The sequence below is a fragment of the Leucoraja erinacea genome, chromosome 2, assembly GCF_028641065.1.
Source record: "Leucoraja erinacea ecotype New England chromosome 2, Leri_hhj_1, whole genome shotgun sequence".
Lineage (NCBI taxonomy): Eukaryota > Metazoa > Chordata > Chondrichthyes > Rajiformes > Rajidae > Leucoraja > Leucoraja erinaceus.
This window is the reverse complement of record NC_073378.1, coordinates 124,228,552-124,247,074: the sequence shown is the minus strand read 5'-3', so window position 1 is coordinate 124,247,074 and position 18,523 is coordinate 124,228,552. Positions and strand designations below refer to the sequence as shown.

At 43.4% G+C, this 18,523-nt stretch overlaps 1 protein-coding gene across 2 annotated transcripts in view; it reads left to right on the top strand.

The window, feature by feature from the left end:
• The window catches only part of LOC129715160 (zinc finger protein 438-like), a 186,580-nt gene extending 169,139 nt beyond the window's left edge, over positions 1-17,441 (top strand). For both annotated transcript variants that reach the window (XM_055665036.1, XM_055665031.1), the window contains 2 exons: positions 8,631-9,608; positions 16,096-17,441. In XM_055665036.1, coding sequence (XP_055521011.1) covers positions 8,631-9,573 — 943 coding nt within the window. In that variant the 3' untranslated portion in view covers positions 9,574-9,608; positions 16,096-17,441. The remainder of the gene's footprint in view (positions 1-8,630; positions 9,609-16,095) is intronic.
• The last annotated feature ends 1,082 nt before the right edge of the window (positions 17,442-18,523 follow it).

Sequence of the window (18,523 nt, the reverse complement as noted above, 5' to 3'; positions counted from 1 at the left end):
TACTGCTGCGCCACTGTGCCGCCCATAAATGTTGCATTATTTTACCCAGAGTTGCTGCAATTTCTTCTCTAACTTCCCACGGTATTTTTGGATATATCAGATCAGGTCCTGGAAATGTATCTACCTTTATACCCAATATCTCCTCAACTGCATATCCTCAAGACGTATCCATCTTTGGTATTATCCACCATCTGCAGTTCATTTTTATTATATCCTCAAGACATCCCCACTGACATTCCTGTGTTCACTCATCTTCATGTCTTTCTCCATGTAAAAACAGCGGAGAAATATTCATTGAGGACCTTGCCCATCCCCACACATAGATCGTATGTACACCACACACATATGGAGGGAGCAAAGACTGCTCCCTCCATAACTCCCTTGTCAATTCTTCCCTTCCCTCTCGTACCACCCCCTCCCCGGGCACTTTCCCTTGCAACCGCAAGAGATGCAACACTTGTCCCTTTACCTCCCCCCTCGACTCCGTTCAAGGACCCAAGCAATCGTTCCAGGTGCGACAGAGGTTTACCTGCATCTCCTACAACCTCATCTATTGCATCCGCTGCTCTAGATGTCAGCAGATCTATATCGGTGAGACCAAGCGAAGGTTGGGCGATCGTTTCGCCGAACACCTCCGCTCGGTCCGCTATAACCAACCTGACCTCCCAGTGGCTCAGCACTTCAACTCCCCCTTCCACTCCGTCTCCGACCTCTCTGTCCTGGGTCTCCTCCATGGCCACAGCGAGCAGCACCGGAAATTGGAGGAACAGCACCTCATATTCCGCTTGGGGAGTCTGCATCCTGGGGGCATGAACATCGAATTCTCCCAATTTTGTTAGTCCTTGCTGTCTCCTCCCCTTCCTCAGTCCCCCTGCTGTCTCCTCCCATCCCCCAGCCTTCGGGCTCCTCCTTTTTCCTTTCTTGTCCCCGCCCCCACCCCCCCGATCAGTCTGAAGAAGGGTTTCGGCCCGAAAGGTTGCCTATTTCTTTCGCTCCATAGATGATGCTGCACCCGCAGAGTTTCTCCAGCTTTTTTGTGTACCCACACATAGATGTGTACTGTGGACCTTGAGGGGCCCTAGTTACAGTTTTTTTTTCTTTAATATACATAAAAACCCATTGGATTCTCATTAATCCTGTCTGCCAATGCTATAATTCGATCCTTTTAGGCCTCCAGTTTTCCTTCTTAAGTAAACTCTTGCAACTCCTCTTAAGTATACTCCTCCAGGACTTCACTTGATCTCAGCTGACCCAAGCCTACATTTTTATTTCCGACCAGGGCCTCGATATCTCTAATCATCCAGGGTTCCCTATTCCTGCCACCCTTGCTCTTTGTTCCAACAGAAACATGCAGACCTTAAAATTTTGCCATTTCCCTTTTAAAAGTATCCTACTTGCCAGGTGTCCTTTTGATCGCAAACAACCCATGCGAATCAATGTTTGCAAGCGTCTGTCTAATGCCATGAAAAATGGCTTTGTTCCAATTTACACTTTAACTTGTGGACGTTTTCCTTAACTATTTTAACTCTGGTAGAACTAGTCAATGGTGTCAATAAATTCCCCACTTACACCACAGATTTACAATCCTCTGGCTAAAGAAATTACTCCTAATCTCCTTCCTAAAGGAATGTCCTTTAATTCTGAGGCTGTGACCTCTGGTCCTAGACTCTCCCACTAGTGGAAACATCCTCCCAACGCCCACTCTATCCAAGCCTTTCACTATTCCGTAAGTTTCAATTAGGTCCCCCCTCATCTTTCTAACCTCCAGCGAGTACAGGCCCAATGCTGTCAAACGCTCATCATATGCCAACCCACTCATTCCGGGACCATTCTTGTAAACCTCCTCTGCACCCACCCCAGAGCCAGCACAGTCTTCTTTCAGATATGGGGCCCAAAACTGTCCCACTAAGTTACTCCAGCATTTTATTTCTAATAATTACAAGGAACTAGTCCCCCCAACCTTTCTACCTAGATCAGTCTGAAGAAGGTCTCGACCCGAAAAGTCACCCATTCCTTCTCTCCAGAGATGCTGCCTGTCCCACTGAGTTACTGCAGCAGTTTTTTGTCTATCTTCAAGTGGTCCATACTGTTCCATTGTCAATGTAGAATTAGAGTTGAGTGGGTTGGTTAAAGAACCTAATAGTTGTAGGAAAGTAGCTGTTCCTGAACCTAACAGTATGCAACTTCAGCCTAATGTACCTCCTGCCCGATGGTAACAGTGCGAAGAGGACATGGTCTGGAAGGACCATGATAGATGCTGCCTACTTCAGGATATCCCAAGCACAATGTAGCATTGTGCAACTGCATGGATTTTCAGGGGAATGCAGCAAAATGGCGGCAATAAAAACAACATTACAAGACAACACAAAAACACAACTGTTCAATGTGATACGTGAAAGACTATTTTGTTCAATCAGCTGCTAGTCTTACTAATGAGCCGTCTTTGAGAGTCATAGAGCGATACAGCATGGAAACAGGTCCTTCGGACCACACCGGCCAACATGTCCCAGCTACACTAGTCCAACCTGCCCGCGCCCCCTCCAAACCTGTCTAACCATGTCTTAAACGTTGGGATAGTCCCTGCCTCAACTACCTCCTCTGGCATCTCGTTCCACACACCCACCACCTTTTGCGTGAGAGGGAAAAGAAAAAGAGCAGGAGTTCTGAAATTACAACAGGCAATAATGGAAGTATATGTATCAGCATCTGGAGTAAGGAATCAATATAAAATACTACAATTATTCATTTGATCTGGAAAAATAAGTGAACAGCATAGCAATGAAAACGTTAAAAAAAAAACAGCGAGATGTGGGTAAAATTGCCCACTGCAGCACTTAAAAGGGAAAATAGGGTGATAGTGATATGGCAGAGATTTTTCGATATGACTGTAGGAAGAAACATAATAAAGTTAACGACTTAAAAAGAGATGAAGACAGGATGAATAACTCAGGTTGTGGGCGGACAATTCTATTCTGAATGGAAACAGGAGATTCTGGTGAAACTGCACACGATCCATTAGTATGAGCAGATGAATAATAAAATTGCAATGTTCTCCTAAAGCTCAACGGTTTATGTTCAGTAATATTAAATTCAAAAGTTGTTAAGAGTCCTGCCAGGAATGTGAGGACCTAAGATTAAAACATAATGGAATTGTGCAGCAGGTGTATCAGCATCTGGAGTAAGGGAATAATCTGGGTTCCAATTTGTCATTAAAACTGAAAAAAAAGTTAAGGGAGTTGCAAGGAAAAAAACAAACAAAAACAAAAACATGGTGAAATTATGCACAAATTAAAAGAAAGTGACAAGATGGTGAGATAGCAGAGATACGTATTTCAATATGACTGTAGGTAGGCAGAAACAGTTAATGAGCCGAGAGACAAAGATTACATGAAGAGCTAAGATGGTGGGTGGGCTATTCTGACTGGAACAGGAAAAGGTTGGTAAAGAAGCATAAATGCCGCTAGTATCAAGAGATAAACAACAGGATGGTGATTTCCCCATTCTAAACCCATGGATCCATAGGTTAGTTAATCTACTGAAAATGAAGGTGAAGATTCAAGAGCAGGCGTCTCCTTGTTTGAAGGGTTTATAACAGGAGGCGGAGACATAGTTCACTATGCACTTGCTGCCATTCTAGCTCGTATATTAATTTCATTTATTCATGCTTGAATGTCCACGTTGAAACTATAATGTTGCACTAACACCATTCAACCAGGGGCAACCCAAAGTGTGAAAGATTGGCTGTTTAACATTGAAGTGAAAAACGTCTTCATTCATTGGGTTGTAATTATCTATGCAGGAGGACAATGGACATGTTTAATCAATAATGTTTAATTATTAATGTTTAACGTTTTATGTGTCATTCCTAACTGTCACTGTATGGCGTTGTCACTTGCGGGCGGAGTACCAAGGCAAATTCCTTGTATGTGAATACTTGGCCAATAAACAAATTCATTAATTCATTCAGTTACTGGATATATTCAGAGCAGCGTTTATAGTCGTAGAATCATAAAGCATGAAAACTTGTCCTTTGACCTAATGTCCATGCCGACCAAATTGCCCATCTAAGCTAGTCCCATTTGAACTGTGTTTGGCCCGTCGCTAAAAAACTTTTGAATCTATGTACCTGATCCAGCTCTTTTCACCACTACTCCAATCAGTCTGGAGAAGGGTCCCGAAACATCGCCTATGTATGTCCTCCAGAGAGGCTGCCTAACCCGCTGAGTAACTCGGCACTTTGTATCTTTTTTTGCAAACCGATGCCTGCAGTTCCTTGTGTCTCCCGGTTCAGGTTGAGTTGGTAAGTGAACAGGGTCCCATTCCATGGTCTCCGTGTTGTAAATCTCTTGGCCTCAAATCCGTTCCAATCGTTTCTCTAGTTGACGGTCTATGTTTTGCGTAGTGAGTTTATATTAAATGCACTAATTATTGCGGTCCTGTACAGTTGTGGATTTCCTAAAATGACATTTTTCTTCTTTCCCATGCCTATTTAATGTCTTCGGATGGATTCGGAGTCTCATCTTTGTATTCCTTATATTCAATCTCTACGTACTGCATTTAAGACATCAGCTGTTTTCACCCCAACATCATCAATGAATCAAACTATAATTGGACAGCCAAGTCTTCAATTAATTAACATTTCCCACTTTTCAGTGTCTTTAATAAGGATGATTATTGGGAATAAATCTCATACCATACTCTCTTAGGAATGAATCTCAAGATGGACACTTGGCAATCACCATACTCTTAGGAATAAATCTCAAGATAGACACAAAATGCTGGAGTAACTCAGTGGGACAGGCAGCATCTCTGGAGAGAAGGAATGGGTGACGTTTCGGGACGAGACCCTTCTTCAGCAGTTCATTCCTTCTCTCCAGAGATGCTGCTTGTCCCGCTGAGTTATTCCAGCATTTTGTGTCTACCGTCTAGACCAGCATCTGTAGTTTCTTCTCACACATTTTAACTGCTCCATCATGAATAAATCTCGATCTGTTCAAACATTTGACGGCCGCACACTGCTCTGAGTATAAGATATTTCCCCACCAAGCTCTTGTGTAATCTGACTTAATCTTGTTTCTTATTCCCTTTGCTGAAGTAGCTGAGGGTGGTTCTTCATCCGTGATACCTCAGCTATCTGGTATGTTTATTCTCATTATTTACCCCCGCTTCCAATTCAGAAACTCTTCAAAGTAAAGTATCTTTGAATTCCTATTCCCATTTTACAACACTTCCCTCACCTCAAATCCTCCCTCATGTGAAGCACAAGGATGGGACAGGTATGGACAAAATGCGGGCAGGTGGGACTAGTGTAGCTGGGACATGGTGGGCAAGTTGGCCCCAAGGGGCTGTTTCCAACACTGGATCACTCTATGACACAGTAAAGATGAGTTGTTTTATCAACACAAGTTAGAACGAGCAGTTAATTCCTCGTCAGAACATTGAATTTCTCAGGAGTAAAATGGTGCTGGAAGTTGCTGCTTTGGAAAAGGTTTCGCATTTCGTCGTTGATTAATTGATCTTAAGTGCTGCAGTGATTCTTCTTTGCTGCAGGTTTGTGTCAGAAGAGGCATCAGATGTGTGATTTGGGCGTCGGGGAGTGGAACTGATGTTTTTATTAGGCAGCACACAGTTAGGCACCATATTAGGAAATGTGTCACATATGCACGTTCTCTGGAAATAAAACGTCAGATCAGCCTCTCCTCACCTTTCAACGATTGTGCTATAAATATGTACTCTCGGCGATGTACTGTGTGACCCTGTAGTGTTTGTGGGCAAGAAAGGAGGGTGGGAGCCACGAGGTTTACTGGGGAATGAAACCTTTTCGGGGGCTGAACAGAGCTGGCGGCTGTGGAAAATAGAGGAGAGAAACCCGTTCCAGAATAAAACGGTTTAAACTATTTGTGGAAGAAGGAACTGCAGATACTGGTTTAAACCGAAGGTAGACACAAAAAGCTGGAGTAACCCAGTGGGACAGGTAGCATTTCTGGAGAGAAAGAATGGGGGCAAGTTTAAACAGAAGATAGCCACAAAAAGCTAGAGTAACTCAGCAGGACAGGCAACATCTCTGGCCATTCCTTCTCTCTAGAGATGCCGCCTGTCCCGTTGAGTTACTCCAGCTTTTTGTGTCTATGTTCAGTTTAAACTGTTTGCCCAGTTACTAGTCCATAAGAACTGCATTAGGTACAAGATGATCAAGAGTGTTCGGTTATTGCACATCAATAACCGAACACCCTTAAAAAGCCCTGTCCCATTGTACAAGTTCATTCAAGAGTTCTCCCGAGTTTGGCCCTGATTCGATCTCGGAAATTTACGGTAATGGCCGCTGGTAGGTACTCGGGGCTCTCGTGGACATTTTTCAACATGTTGAAAAATCTTCACGAGTCTTCCAGAGCTTACCGCGTTTCACGAGTACCTGCCGTTAGCGTTACTAGCCGCTAAGAGACGTCCCCGAGCTCCGATGTACGTGCTACGTTCATTCTACGTGCTTACCACGAGTTTGATTTTTTTTTTTAAACTCGGGAGAGCACTTGAATGAACTCGTACAGTGGGACAGGGGTTCAAGATAGTGAAGCAATCCAGACACTTGCGAGCCTTAGTTTCTCTTGGTTGAGTTGCTCATGATGAGGCCATGGATACTGTATTTAATAATCCTCAGCAACACCCATTGGCATGTTTCCTCCAGCCTGTCAGTGTATTAAGTAGAGCTTCTCCACTTCCAACCACTGAAAACCCACTCGTCCAGGCTGTTAATTATAGACAAATCTGAAAGCTTCCTATATGGAGGTTGGATTCAAGCTAATAAGCATGTAGGGAACTAAGCTGATTCTATAAACAGCTCATTGAAATTGAAAGAATGGCAGCCGGGCTTCATTTTGTTTTCTAACCTGTTATTGCAGATCTCACCGCACTCCACCTTTTCCTGTTACCTCTCCATAATTCAAGTTTATTATGCTGTCACGGAGCTTTGTTCACACAAAGTCTTTCAGCTTCATCACTTTTGCATGCTGATTGTACAGGGGTTTCGCGAAGCAATATGTCCACAGGTTTAATGTGTAGGAAGGAACCGCAGATGCCTGTTTAAACCGAAAAGAGGCACAAAATCTTGTCAAGCTGGAAAGGGTGCAGAGAAGATTTACGAGGATGTTGCCAGGACTCGAGGGTCTGAGCTATCGGCAAAGGTTGTGTAGGCTGGGACTATTCCTTGGCGTACAGGAGGATGAGGGGTGATCTTACAGAGGTGTATAAGACCATGAGAGGAATAGATCGGGTAGATGCACAGTCCCTTGCCCAGAGTAGGTGAATCGAGGACTAGAGGACATTGGTTTGTGAAGGTGAAAAGATTTAATAGGAATCTGAGGGGTAACCTTTTCACACAAATGGTGGTGGATGTATAGAACAAGCTGCCAGAGGAGGTAGTTGAGGCAGGGACTATCACAACATTTATAAAACAGTTAGACATGTACGTGGATAGGACAAGTTTGGAGGGATATGGACCAAATGTAGGCAGGTGGGACTAGTGTAGCTGGGACATATTGGCTGGTGTGGGCAAGTTGGGCCGAAGGGCCTGTTTCCACACTGTTTCACTCTATGACTGAAAAGCTGGAGTAACTCAGCAGGACAGACAACATCTCTGGAGAAAAGGAATAGGTGACATTACAGGTCTTTGTCTGAAGAAGGGTCTTGACCCGAAATGTCACCTACAGTGCCCTCCATAATGTTTGGGACAAAGATACATCATTTATTTATTTGCCTCTGTACTCCACAATTTGAGATTTGTAATAGAAAACATCACATGTGGTTAAAGTGCACATTGTCAGATTTTAATACCGGCCATTTTTATACATTTTGGGTTCACCGTGAAGAAATTACAGCTGTGTTTATACGAAGTCCCCCCCCCCCCACATTTCAGGGCTCCATAATGTTTGGGACACAGCAGCTGGGTATAGAAGCTGGGATGTAATGTTAAAATTGTACAAGGCATTGGTGAGACCAAATCTGGAGTATGTTGTACAATTTTGGTCGCCCAATTATAGGAAGGATGTCAACAAAATAGAGAGAGTACAGAGGAGATTTACTAGAATGTTGCCTGGGTTTCAACAACTAAGTTACAGAGATAGGTTGAATAAGTTAGGTCTTTATTCTCTGGAGCGCAGAAGGTTAAGGGGGGGACCTGATAGAGGTCTTTAAAATGATGAGAGGGATAGACAGAGTTGATGTGGACAAGCTTTTCTCTTTGAGAATAGGGAAGATTCAAACAAGAGGACATGACTTCAGAATTAAGGGACAGAAGTTTAGGGGTAATATGAGGGGGAACTTCTTTACGCAGAGAGTGGTGGTGGTGTGGAATGAGCTCCCAGTGGAAGTGGTGGAGGCAGGTTCATTGGTATCATTTAAAAATAAATTGGATGGGCATATGGATGAGAAGGGAATGGAGGGTTATGGTATGAGTGCAGGCAGGTGGGACTAAGGGGAAAAAAAAAATTTGTTCGGCATGGACTTGTAGGGCCGAGATGGCCTGTTTCCGTGCTGTAATTGTTATATGGTTATATGGTTACAACACGCAGGGGCAAATCATGAATTTTGTTAAATCTCAGAGCTTTACTGAAATTCCGGTTGCCTTGTCTTTGCAGAAAGCAAGCTGGCGGTGAGCAGTCTGGAGGTGAAGAAGGTGGCCCAAGTGCCCTGCAGATAAAATGTGCCCGTTGCCAAGCAGTCACGCCCACCTTTGTCGACATGAAACTTCACCTGCTGTGCGCACATGAGGAGGCTCTGCAGCTGAGCATGGAAGAGGGAGCAGAGAAGGAGAAGAGCGGGTGCATCAGTGGCTTTCCCATTTATTCCAGCGTGGAAACGGAACAAGAGCTTTTCAAGCACGCAGCAAACTACTGGAAGCAATTTGGTGAGAAGAAGAATCTGTTTAAGTGTGGCGTTTGTGAAGAAGCATTCAACTCGGCTTTCAAATTGAAGAAGCACATGGTTTTGCATTACAAGCAACAGCTCCGATTAGAGGCCGCCAATTCAAGCGCACTTCCTAAGGTTAAAAAGCTTCAGTTCCTCACAAGTGTTGGGTTTAATTGTGTTTTATGTAAACGGAAAAGTGGGAGCAAATCTGAACTTTTCAGCCACTGGCAAAGTTTTCACAGGTGCAAGGATCCTGCCGTGCTGTGGACAGTCTTTCATTCCTTGATTGAACATTGCAGGATTGATGAGGAACAGAATGAACTTTCAGCAGAGCAGAGTGCTGTCAGCGCTGAACCTTTTAGCAGACGTATTGCAGGCCCTTCATCATTATGTGATCTCCATGAGGGGAGAAGGGTTGTAGATCAGTGCAAAGTACACTTGAGTAGCTGCACAGGTGGAACAGAAACGTCTCTTGACTCTTGCCTGTTAACATGTCCGTTTTGTTCAAAGGCCTTTCTCTGCACAAACTGCAGAAGTAGCAGCAGTGAAGAAGTTGTTTTTCATCAAGAGGATGTTGTACATCAGTGCCCGAAGTGCCTTCTGAAGTCCCCATTACCTGCTGAGGGTCTTGGATCTCAAGTGTTCTGTACTTCATCTAAGCATTGTGGTTGAAACTCAAGTGCTGCAAGAAAGACAGGGCCTCAAAGGTGAGCTGGTACACTGTGTAAAATTCTGAACCTGAACTGCGAGGTGTTGATCACTAATATTAATAACATATGGCTATATATAGATCAGTATCCAGTAATGATAATGTATTGCCAAGAGAGAAACTGCCTTGTAGTGAGACTGGACAACAATTTTCGAGTGAAACTGCCGCCAAATCGTGTAAAATGTAGTATGGAAAACAGTGGCTGAAACAGAAGATGCAAACTAGGACAGGAAAAGGATATCATTTGGAAAGAATTGGATAGCCTTGTTAAACAATGTGTCTAAGAATGTAGCCTCTTGGGGCCTGATCATCATAAACTACATGGGATTACATATGGTGCACATTGCTAATATGGCAAATACATACACGTATGTGTGTGTGTGTGTATGTGAGTGTGTGTGTATGAGTGAGGGTGTGAGTGAATGTGTGTATGAGTGAGTGTGTGTATGAGTGAGTGTGTGTTTGTATGAGTATGTGTGTATGAGTGAGTGTGTGATTGTGTATGAGAGTGTGTGTATGAAGGTATGTGTGTGTATGAGTGAGTGTGTATAAGTGAGTGTGTGTATGAGTGAGTGTGTGTATATATGTATGTGTGTGGTGTGTGTATATATGTATGTGTGTGTACATATGTGTGTGTGTACGTGTGTGTACGTATGTGTGTGTATGCCTATGTGTACGTATGTGTGCATATATACACACTCATATTACACGTGTGTGTGTGTATACATATTCTCCTGGCATTAAAATGTACATTTAAAATCAAGAGCGGAACTCGCTATCAAAACATGGAGGGGACGGGGGACACAATTTTTTGGCGGCCACGCGCGCATGCGCACACTCACACACACACACACGCGTGCGAGGCTTCGGAGGCTCAATCCAGCGCTAAATGCAGCTCAACTCTGCCTGTCTCACCGGGTTAACTACGGCCCTGTCTGGACTGACGGGACACCAGTGCTGCTTCTCCGCGCTGGCTATATTTTCTGCAAGCCCAGGAAGGGTTGTAAGCTCACCTGGCGGGACAGGCAGAGTTGAGCTGGGTTTAGCGCTGTTTCTCTGCGCTGGCCCGTCTGATTCCCGACCAAAGATCCTATAGCGGAGGATCTTTGCTGCCGACCTCTCTGGCCACCCGCGGGGGGGGGTACTCGGGAGGGGACAGGATCGATCCTGGCTGTGGATGAAGCGCAGGTCTGTGCCACGTCTTCCTCCTCCAATCGCCGCACTCTATCCTCAGTCCCACCCCAGTCCTCCCTCCTCCAATCATCGCACTGAATCATGTCCCGCCCCCATTGCTTGCTAACCGTCGTCTCTATCCTCCACCCCCACTGTCTCGCGGAAAGCGGAGATTTCACCGGATTTTTAAATCCGGATTACAAAAACTTGGGGAGGATGTCCCCTACCTCTCAAAACATGGAGGGGACATGTCCCCTCTGGCCCACCCGGGTTTTCCGCCCCTGTTTAAAATGGTAAAGTTTGCTACTTCATTGTAGCATTGGAGGCATCTGGAAGGCCATCACTGTGGTAGTTCCTCCTAGTGGCTGGAGAAACAACAATCACATATTTATTTCTCTCAGTTCTCAATACTTCATCAATACCACATCAATAGTGTACTTGCTGGAACTGTATCCCCAACGTATAAAAAGACCAGGAGATGTAAAAACACTTTTCTCAATTTTTATGTTTTATTGAATGGGTTCTTTTTCTTCCTCCTTCATTCCCCACATCCTTTCCTAGAATAAAGAAGTGGCTAGTTGCTGCCCTTGGAATTTTAGCCCACGGAGGTGACAGAAACCAATCACACCGCCAGTTTTCATAAGCAATAAATGTTTTATAACATTGAAAGCAAAGTGAAAAATGCCAATTCACAGGTTGAAACAATTCCAATCTCCCACCTATAGGGGATAAAATGTTACTTTAATGTGGGATAAGTCGTATCTATTGCAAAAATGCTCTGGAATATTTTTGTAACAGATTTGATTTTAGGAACATCGAGTTCCAACTTACGTTAGAGTGATACAGTGTGGAAACAGGCCCCTCGGCCTAACTTGCCTACACCGGCCAACATGTCGCAGCTACATTAGTCCAACCTGCCCGCGTTTGGTCCGTATCCCGCCAAAATTGTCCTATCCATGGTTTCAAGGTCAGTTTATTGTCGCATGTACCAATCAAGGTACATTGAAATTCGATTTACCATACAGCCATACTAAACAAAAAGTAATAAGACACACAACTACATAAAAGTTAACATAAACATCCACTGTGATAGAAGACAATAAAGTACAATCTTCTTCCTCATTATTCTCCCGCGGTCGGCAGGGCAGCCATTGCTGGTGCCACCCGGTGTATCTGTCTAACTGTTTCTTAAACATTGGGATAATCCCTGCCTCAACCACCTCCTCTGGTACCCTCAGATTCATATTAAATCTTTTCCCCTTCACCTTAAGCCTGTCCTATGGTCCTCGATTCACCTATTCTGGGCAAGAGACTCTGTGCATCCACCCGATCTATTCCTCTCATGATTTTATTCATCTCTGTAAGATAACCTCTCATCCCTCTGCGCTCCAAGGAATAGAGTCCCAGCCTGCTCAACCTCTCCCTATAGCTCAGACCTTCGAGTCCTGGCAACATCCTCTTTAATCTTCTCTGCACCCTTTCCAGCTTGACAACATCTTTCCTATAACATGGTGCCCAAAACTGAATACAATACACTAAATGCGGCCTCAGCAACATCTTATATAACTGCAACATGACCTCCCAACTTCTATACTCAACTGAAGAGTATGGTTTTTCAGCAGAAAACTTGACAAATGGAGAGTTAATTGGTGAAATGAGCAAAGGAATATGATTTCCTCGGTAAAATGAGTTAAGTTAGTCAATGGCAATCTTGGATTTCAATTACTTTTTTTACATGCTTTGGTCTTCCCTTTCAACTACCAACCCCCTTTATATTTCCATACTTTGTCCGAGAATTCTGAAGGATTAACAATAAACTGTTATCCCTGTCACTAAACTCATCCAGATCATGCACCATCACAACTGCTACAGGCATTTATGCTACTTCTTGTACAGTCTCAAAGTCCTTCACCAAGAACAGGTACTGTCAGAAAAGGAATTTGTGATAAAGCTGGCAGAAAGGACAATTAACATTTGCACCAAGCCAATTAACCTACAAATCTGTTCGTCTTTGGAGTGTGGGAGGAATCCGAAGATATCAGAGAAAACCCACGCAAGTCACGGGGAGAACGTACAAACTCCGTACAGACAGCACCCGTAGTCAGGATCGAACCCGGGTCCCTGGCACTGTGATGCAACGACTCTACCGCTGCGCCACCGTGCCTTCAAAACTCTTTCTTTGGGAATGAGAATTTGAACAAATGACCATACAAGCATGAGTTTAGATGGTCTTTTATATTGATGAAAGGAGGCAGGCTTAATTGAATGTTCATTCTTAATCGTACATGAACTGAGTGGGTGATACGGTCATTTAGGGCCACAGTTAAAAGTCAAGGACCACATTACTCTAAAGGCCCTGTCCCACTTTCCCGTGTAAATGCCCTGTCCCACTTTCCCGAGGTACTCACGAACTCTCCCGAGTTTTCCCCTTGATTCGAACATGGAGAATTACGGTGATTGCCATTCGTAGGTACTCTGGGTTATGTTTTTTAACTCGTGGACATTTTTCAACATGTTGAAAAAACGTCCCGAATTACCTGATGCCCCGAGTTCCTACGGCTGGCATTACGAGCCGCTACGAAACAACTACGGACTCCTACGAGCTCGCTACCGACATTACCCGACATTCCCCGAGTTCGAGTCAAGGGGAAAACTCGGGAGAGTTTGTGAGTAACTCGGGAAAGTGGGACAGGGCCTTAAGATTCCGGAGTCACTTACTTACAGGGCAGCAAAGAACTAGCTTACAGCGCTAATCCCCTGTGTTAAAGATGTTCTACATCCATCGCTGGAATGGGTGGGCTGCAGCTACATGAAGTGATGCAGAATTCTGGCTAGGTGTCTTATGTTACAGTTTTGGACAAACTCCAGTACTGTTTGCAGGCCCAGCTTTCAAGTCATTAAATATCAAAGGCACTCCTCTGCTTTTTTTCTCTTTCTTCACACATGTTTTTGCTGTCTTGGAGGAAAATTACAGCACAACTGCTCCGTGGTCCCAGATCCCTGAACTTGTCGGTGGACAGCCGTTTAAAGTTTCTGCTTTTAGTGTAAGAATGGAGAATCGGTCGAATGTAAAACCTGAAATCTGAAAGATGTACAAAAAAAAAATCCTTTGCAATAGACGGCATGAAGAAGTGGGAGGAGGATGGACTGGGCTAGGCAAGCAGATGGAATATTATGGGGATGTGGCACCAAAATAACGGGAAGAGAGGGGGCAGGAACAGGCTAAACCTCTGGCACAAATGTGGCAGATTTATTAGTCTCAAGATTGGGAAAGGGGAAATAAAGAAAGAAATAAACGTCACCCATTCCTTCTCTCGAGAGATGCTGCCTGTCCCGCTGAGTCACTCCAGCTTTCTGTGTCTATCTTCAGTTTAAACCCGCGTTTGCAGTTCCTTCCGACACAAAATAAAGTTAGTCATTGAGGGAAAAGTTATTTTTGAGGATTAAAATCAAATAGTTTGAATTTAAACGAACAAAGATCAAACTTGTCACACGAGTCCTGGGTTTTTGGTGACAGAGAGGGTTCCATGAGTGTGAGGTGATTCCAGTTGTCGGCTGGGTGGTGTGTGATCTCTGGTCCTAGACTCTCTCACCAGTGGAAACATCCTTTCCACATCCACATCCACTCTTATGTCTTTCATTATTCAGTAAGTTTCAATGAGGTCCCCCCCCTCAACTCTTCGAAACTCCGAAATGCATTCATACGACCATTAAAACACATAGAGTAAATTCAGTCTTTTTCTCGGGGGTTGGGGAATCAAGTGGAGGAATTGATTCCAACAACTCCCTCAGCAAGGTGCTTATGCCACAAGGCATAGGTTCACAGTTAAGTCAAGTCAAGTTAAGTCAATTTTATTTCTATAGCACATTTAAAAACAACTCTCGTTGACCAAAGTGCTTTACATCAGTGCAGGTACTAACGTGCTACATACAATGGTACATAGATCTAACAATACATACATAAATACATACATACAGCGCTCCCTCAGAGGACCTCAAGAAATGCTTGTGAGAAGAAATAGGTTTTATATAACCATATAACAATTACAGCACGGAAACAGGCCATCTCGGCCTTTCATGTCCGTGCCGAACACTTATTCTCCCCTAGTCCCATATACCTGCACTCAGACCATAACCCTCCATTCCTTTCCCATCCACATACCTATCCAATTTATTTTTAAATGATAAAATCAAACCTGCCTCCACCACTTCCACTGGAAGCTCATTCCACACAGCTACCACTCTCTGAGTAAAGAAGTTCCCCCTCGTATTACCCCTAAACTTCTGTCCCTTAATTCTCAAGTCATGTCCTCTTGTTTGAATCTTCCCTACTCTCAATGGGAAAAGCTTATTCACGTCAACTCTGTCTATCCCTCTCATCATTTTAAAGACCTCTATCAAGTCCCCCCTTAACCTTCTGGCTCCAAAGAATAAAGACCTAACTTGTTCAACCTTTCTCTGTAACTTAGTTGACTTTTAGACTTAAGTCTAGACAGATTTTTGATATAGGTGGGGGTAAGGGCTTTGTATACATATAGGAGGAGATTGAAATTGATTCTGTACCATACAGAGGGAAGGGGAAGATCTCATGGGGACCTGAGGGACAACTTATTCACACAGATGTTGTACATATATGGAACGAGCTGCCAGAAGAAGTGGTTGATGCAAGTACAATAACAACATTTAAAGCATTTGGTTTAATAACATGGATTTGAAAGATTGATCAGTATGGGTGTCAGGGGTTATGGAGAGAAGGCAGGAGAATGGGGTTAAGAGGGAGAGATGGATCAGCCATGATTGAATGGTGGAGAAGACTTGATGGGCCGAATGGCCTAATTCTGCCTCTATCACTTATGACCTGATGAGTGAGTGGAATATTTGTCGACTGTGGGCAAATGGGCCTAACATAGCTTGGCATCTTGGTCTGCATGGATGGGTTAGGCTGAATGGCCTACTTCTGTTTTGTATGACTACATGATGTAGCTGCCTTAACACATAACTCCCTATTGAATTGTCAAAACTTGAAGAATGTGACATTTGGCACCGTGATATTATAATTTTTTTGTGTTAGAACAAATCCTCTAAGGTGTCAACATTTGCTTGCACATCATTACGTCATGCAGCCTGTGTAGGCTGCTCTGAGCCTTGCATTGATGGAAAAGATGTGCCACCTGTTCATTCATCCTTTCTCACCCACTTTAGTTCACATTCTTGGTGTTTTTTTGCATAAAGCAGAACAACTCCCTTCTCGAAGCAGTTGTTCTGAGCAAAGCCGCAGTCTCTCATAAAGATTGAATTCTCCATTTAAACAGGGACGATGAGGTGGAACAGCATCGGAAGTGCCATTTCAACCAGTTTGGTGAACTTTAAGTACCACTTCGATTTGTGAGTGCTGATCCCCCCCCCCACAACAAAATGGCCGGAGGGTAGAAGACAACGTGTTTCACAGTCGGGGAAAGACTAACGAGTAGAAGACCAGGAATAACGTTATACTGGTTTGTAGCTGAACAGTTTATCCTGGAACCATTGTTAGAATTTTCATAGATTTTCTTTGTGGATGTGGATTTAAAGATTCTCAGAAATGAGTGAGTACACTCAATTACACCTACTTGGCTTGCCCTGTATAATTAGTCAACCATATCCCAAGAAAAAACATTTAAAATCCGTGAGATGTAAAATGCGATGCCTCGGCATTACACACAGTACAAATAAACCTGAAAGCTGTTGTTGCATGTAATCAAAGGAAACGTTTCAGGCTCAAAACAGATTGGTTTATAAATGGAACCAGACATAAATAGATAATAAAACCAAGATGGTGTAACTGCTCAGCTGCTGTTAAGTTTCACTGAAATGTTAATCGTGAAATGTGTATATTTTCGTAAATATTAGTACTTTAAAATTTGCAGCAAAATTGAAAATCTAGAAGATAACAGGGAAGTGAAGCCAACCCTGTTTACATTAGTGGAAATGTATACTTTAATGTTTGGATTTGTGAAGCTGAGTTTTTTAGTTTTGAAGATGCAATTGTTATTCTTTAGGTACTAAGATTCATATAATAGAGCCCATATGTTGTAAATATGATAATCCCACATTTCTTTATTAGGTTAGAACGTTTGTTAATAACATTTTGAGGTGCAAGGAGCATTCGTTCTCTACTGCAGCCGTTTTCCGCTTGCTCACTTTCCACGTCAGCTGAATTCACTGAGCCACACACACAGCTCGGGGAATGAGGTCAGGCAGCAGGTGGGCTGGAACGCATTGCAGTCGACTTAGACCCACCACACGTCCAGTCGAGGCGGTGTGCAGGATATGATGGGTCACAGGTAGCTATCATCACAGAATGAGTACTTTGTTCGACCGATAATGCCAAAAAAAAAAGAGAGGCTGCATGGTTTCCTACATAAGCTCTCATTGCCTGTTTACCATTGTAACTCCGTTAAACTGATTAATTTGTTCTCTTGTTGACATTATTACCACAACATTCAATTTATATCGGGGTAAAATCTACAGCGATTTTGTTTTATACAATGAAAACCGATGCATCATTTACTCAATCGTTTTATTGCATATTCGGAAAAATGCAATCACACTGTCTTTTGGTTAAACTTCTTATGTAACCTGGATTATTTTTCTAATAAATGCTTTGAGTTGAATACTGTGATTGAATTTGCTTTTTCATTTTTCTGTGCCTCAGGGTTTTAAAGTTATTTTTTTTGGGGTGGAGAAATAAATATATTTTGATGAAATTACGGAATCAGGTTAAGTTAATTTATGGACTGTAATAATCTAATGTTACCAACATTGCATTTCCTCTCAATGCCATGGGATATTACCTGTACATTCAGTGGCAGACAAAAATGCTGGAGAAACTCAGCGGGTGAGGCAACATCAATGGAGTGAAGGAATAGGCGACGTTTCGGGTCGAGACCCTTCGTCAGACTGAACATTCAGTGTGCACGTTTACTGTCGTAGATGTAACTTAAAAATAACTTGATTGCAGCATAATCAGTTTATTAAGAGGGTATGGTTTTAGAAGATAGACACAGAATGCTGGAGTAACTCAGTGGGACAGGCAGCATCTATGGAGAGAAGGAATGGGTGACGTTTCGGGACGAGACCCTTCTTCACTGATGTCAGGGGAGTGGGAGGTACATAGATAAGGAAATGTATGGATAAGGAAGGGTAAGGTGTGAAAACAGGGCAAAGGGAGTGGAGATTAAGGGAAATGTAGAATAGATCGTTGTTAGTTGGGAGAAGGCAACAACAAAGCAAACAGATAAAATGTAGTCAGAGACAGTAAGACTGGTTGGAGTACTGGGAAAAGGGAGGGGATGGAGAGAGAGGGAAAGCAGGGGTAACTTGAAGTTAGAGAAGTCAATATTCATACCACTGGGGTGTAAGTTAACCAAGCAAAATATGAGATGGTGTTCCTCCAATTTGCTCTGTCAACGGAGGAGGCCCAGGACAGAAAGGCCAGTGTGGGAATGGGAGGGGGAGTTGAGCAACCGGGAGATCAGGTAAGTTTAGACTGACCGAGCGGAGATTTTAGGTTTTAGGTTTAAGGTTTATGAAGAGCAGGCGGACAAGCTTATCTAGTGCTTAAACAAGTGCCTGACCTGTTAAAACTTTATGTCAATTAATTCCTTAGATAGACACAAAATGCCGGAGTAACTCAGTGGGACAGGCAGCATCTCTGGAGAGAAGGAATGGGTGACGTTTCGAGTCGAGACCCTTCTTCAA